The 2,451-nt window shown below is 36.3% G+C and overlaps 1 protein-coding gene across 1 annotated transcript; it reads left to right on the forward strand.

Annotated features, from left to right (window-relative positions):
- The first annotated feature begins 539 nt into the window (after window positions 1-539).
- Window positions 540-1,577, forward strand: LOC115956148 (inactive serine/threonine-protein kinase At1g67470-like). The gene has a single exon (XM_031074609.1). It carries the CDS (start codon window positions 540-542, stop codon window positions 1,575-1,577), a length of 1,038 nt encoding a protein of 345 aa, XP_030930469.1.
- The last annotated feature ends 874 nt before the right edge of the window (window positions 1,578-2,451 follow it).

The raw sequence follows: 2,451 nt of genomic DNA on the forward strand, positions 1-2,451 counted from the left end.
TACTGTTCATTGAACAGTAACCGCAAATGTTGACTTTCTGCAGTGAACAGTGCATATGTGCACTGTTCACGGACCCACAAATTTCATTTTTTATCAATTTTTTCATTAAAAATGGGTCCCACAGTACTATTCACACATTTAAAAATCATTTTGCTACAGTATTTTCAGTTTTCAGTTTTCAGTTTCAACAAAATAAGTTCTATCTAAACACACCCTATATGTCGCTCCCAAATAAAATAATATTTTGCCAATGAAAATTTGCTGCACGGCACAATCGTATAGACCCCTCCGTGACAAGATGGTGGGTAGGCCCATTCACGACGCGTGGACTTTTGAGGAGTGTAGATTGTGCTAATCTCTAAGTAATATAACTGCGTGTGGGAGTGGGCGTAAAGTAATTGGTGCAAGAAGTGAAGTTAAAAATTGACCAAAAGACCAAACGAGTCGACTTGACAATACAATTGAAGGCCGTAAAGAAAATTTAGTCCAAAATTGAAGATCCATGTTGGGTAAGAGGTTAATTAGCACACCTTCAAGCTATGCGGTGTTGGTGGAGAGATCGTTTCTTGAGACTGAGTGAGAAAAGTGAGGAAAAAGAGAAAAGAGAGAGACAATTTATTGAGAATGGAAGCAAGCTACTAGAGAAGCTTATTGTCTCTTGCAATGGCAAGCCAATTCCCATCCGTAGCTTCTTTGCTAAAGAGCTCCGACAAGCAACCAACAACTATAATAATCATTATGGAATGCTTTGGTTTAAGGGCTCTCTTGATGGACAAATCGTTATCGTTAGGAGACTTCCTAGCTCTAAATTCTGGGCCGATTTAGCCATCAATGATTTAGCGATTTCTGCACAAATGAGTGCTCACAGTAATGTATTAAAACCCATAGGGTATTGTCTCGAGACTACAACTCCCATTTTAGTGTATGCATGTGCTACCAATGCTTTCCTTTCTGATCGAATTTATGTCTCACATGTTACTAATCGACAACATCAGCCCATGGTTTGGGAGAGCAGATTAAAGATTGCAAGGCAGATTGCTCATGCAATTTCCTATCTCCATACAGCCTTCCAAAGACCTGTCATCCATATGGGTATACATATGACAAATATCTTATTAGATGAACATGATGTTCCTAAATTGTCTCACTTTTGTGATTCAGTATCAATCCCTGATGGTGAAACTGACGTGGAAGTTGATGGCAATTGTTTGTATTCGAAGTTCAAAACCCCAGAGATTAAAGCAACAGGTAAGGCAACAGAAAAAACTGATGTGTATTACTTTGGTAAGCTTCTTTTCGAACTTTTAACTGGAGAGGATTCTTATAATATAACCCGATTGACAATTGACAAAAAATCTAGCTTAATAGCCTACATGCATAACCATGCTCAAGTTTGTTGCATAAACGAGATTGTGGATCCGACAATTTTGGCAGCAGAAGGAGGTGCTAGTTTAGAGCCACAATTACAAGCTTTTTTGCAGCTTGCATTGACATGTGCAGGGGAAGATCCACAGAGAAGGCCAACAATGGTAGATGTTACCAAAGAACTCAGGCGGATTGAAAGCTTTGTACTATGATTAATTATTTTCTATTAAATGTTAAACATGTGTGTTTACCACTAGGATTTGGTCTTGTGTGATGTTGTTATGCTTCGAACATAATATAGGCCGTTGTTTGGCTGCCATGGTTTATCACATCTTCATACAGAGATGTGTAAGAGTTCACAACGGCAAATTACTGGTTCTATTTTGGTTTGTTTGGTTCTTAGGAATTAGGAACTCAGTCTTAAACAAAACGTTGTGTCGGAGTTGGCTAATTACTGGTTCTATTTTATTTTGTTTGGTTCTTACGTGCCTTCAGCTTTGTTGCTAATGTGCAGATACTCTGCTGTGTTTCCGTGTACTGATTCTTGATATGTTTCTTTCTTTAATAAATTTCTCTTATTTATAACGACAAAAATGTTAAGGCATGTAGTTATTGGCATGAATTAACTTATAATGTCAAATGAGCTCGTTTTAATTACTGTAATGTATGATCTCCAAAAAAAAAAAAAAAAACCTGCAATGTAAATGAAGGTTTATTGTTGAGTTATAAAAATGTGTGGTTTACAACCTTGGAATTTTGGACTGGTATGTTCATTTAACCATGCAAAGCATCATGTAATTTGTAATTTACCTTTAAAGATGATTTGCATCTGATTAAAAAATAAATAGAAAAGGGACATTGGAACTGGTTAACAATCAAATCATGCAGCAGTTTCACATAAATTCATATCCAAATGTTTTAGACACATTAACAGGCGGAACTTAATTGATTTTCAAAAGGCTTCCTAGTTCATAATGGCTCAATGCTAGAGATTAGAACTTAGAACTTAGAAGGCTAAACTAAACAAGATAGGCAGTATTCAAAGTTAATATCCTTCTTAAAAAATGTTCATAGAGTTGTATATAA

This window comes from Quercus lobata, chromosome 8 (genome assembly GCF_001633185.2).
Source record: "Quercus lobata isolate SW786 chromosome 8, ValleyOak3.0 Primary Assembly, whole genome shotgun sequence".
Classification (NCBI taxonomy): Eukaryota; Viridiplantae; Streptophyta; class Magnoliopsida; order Fagales; family Fagaceae; genus Quercus; species Quercus lobata.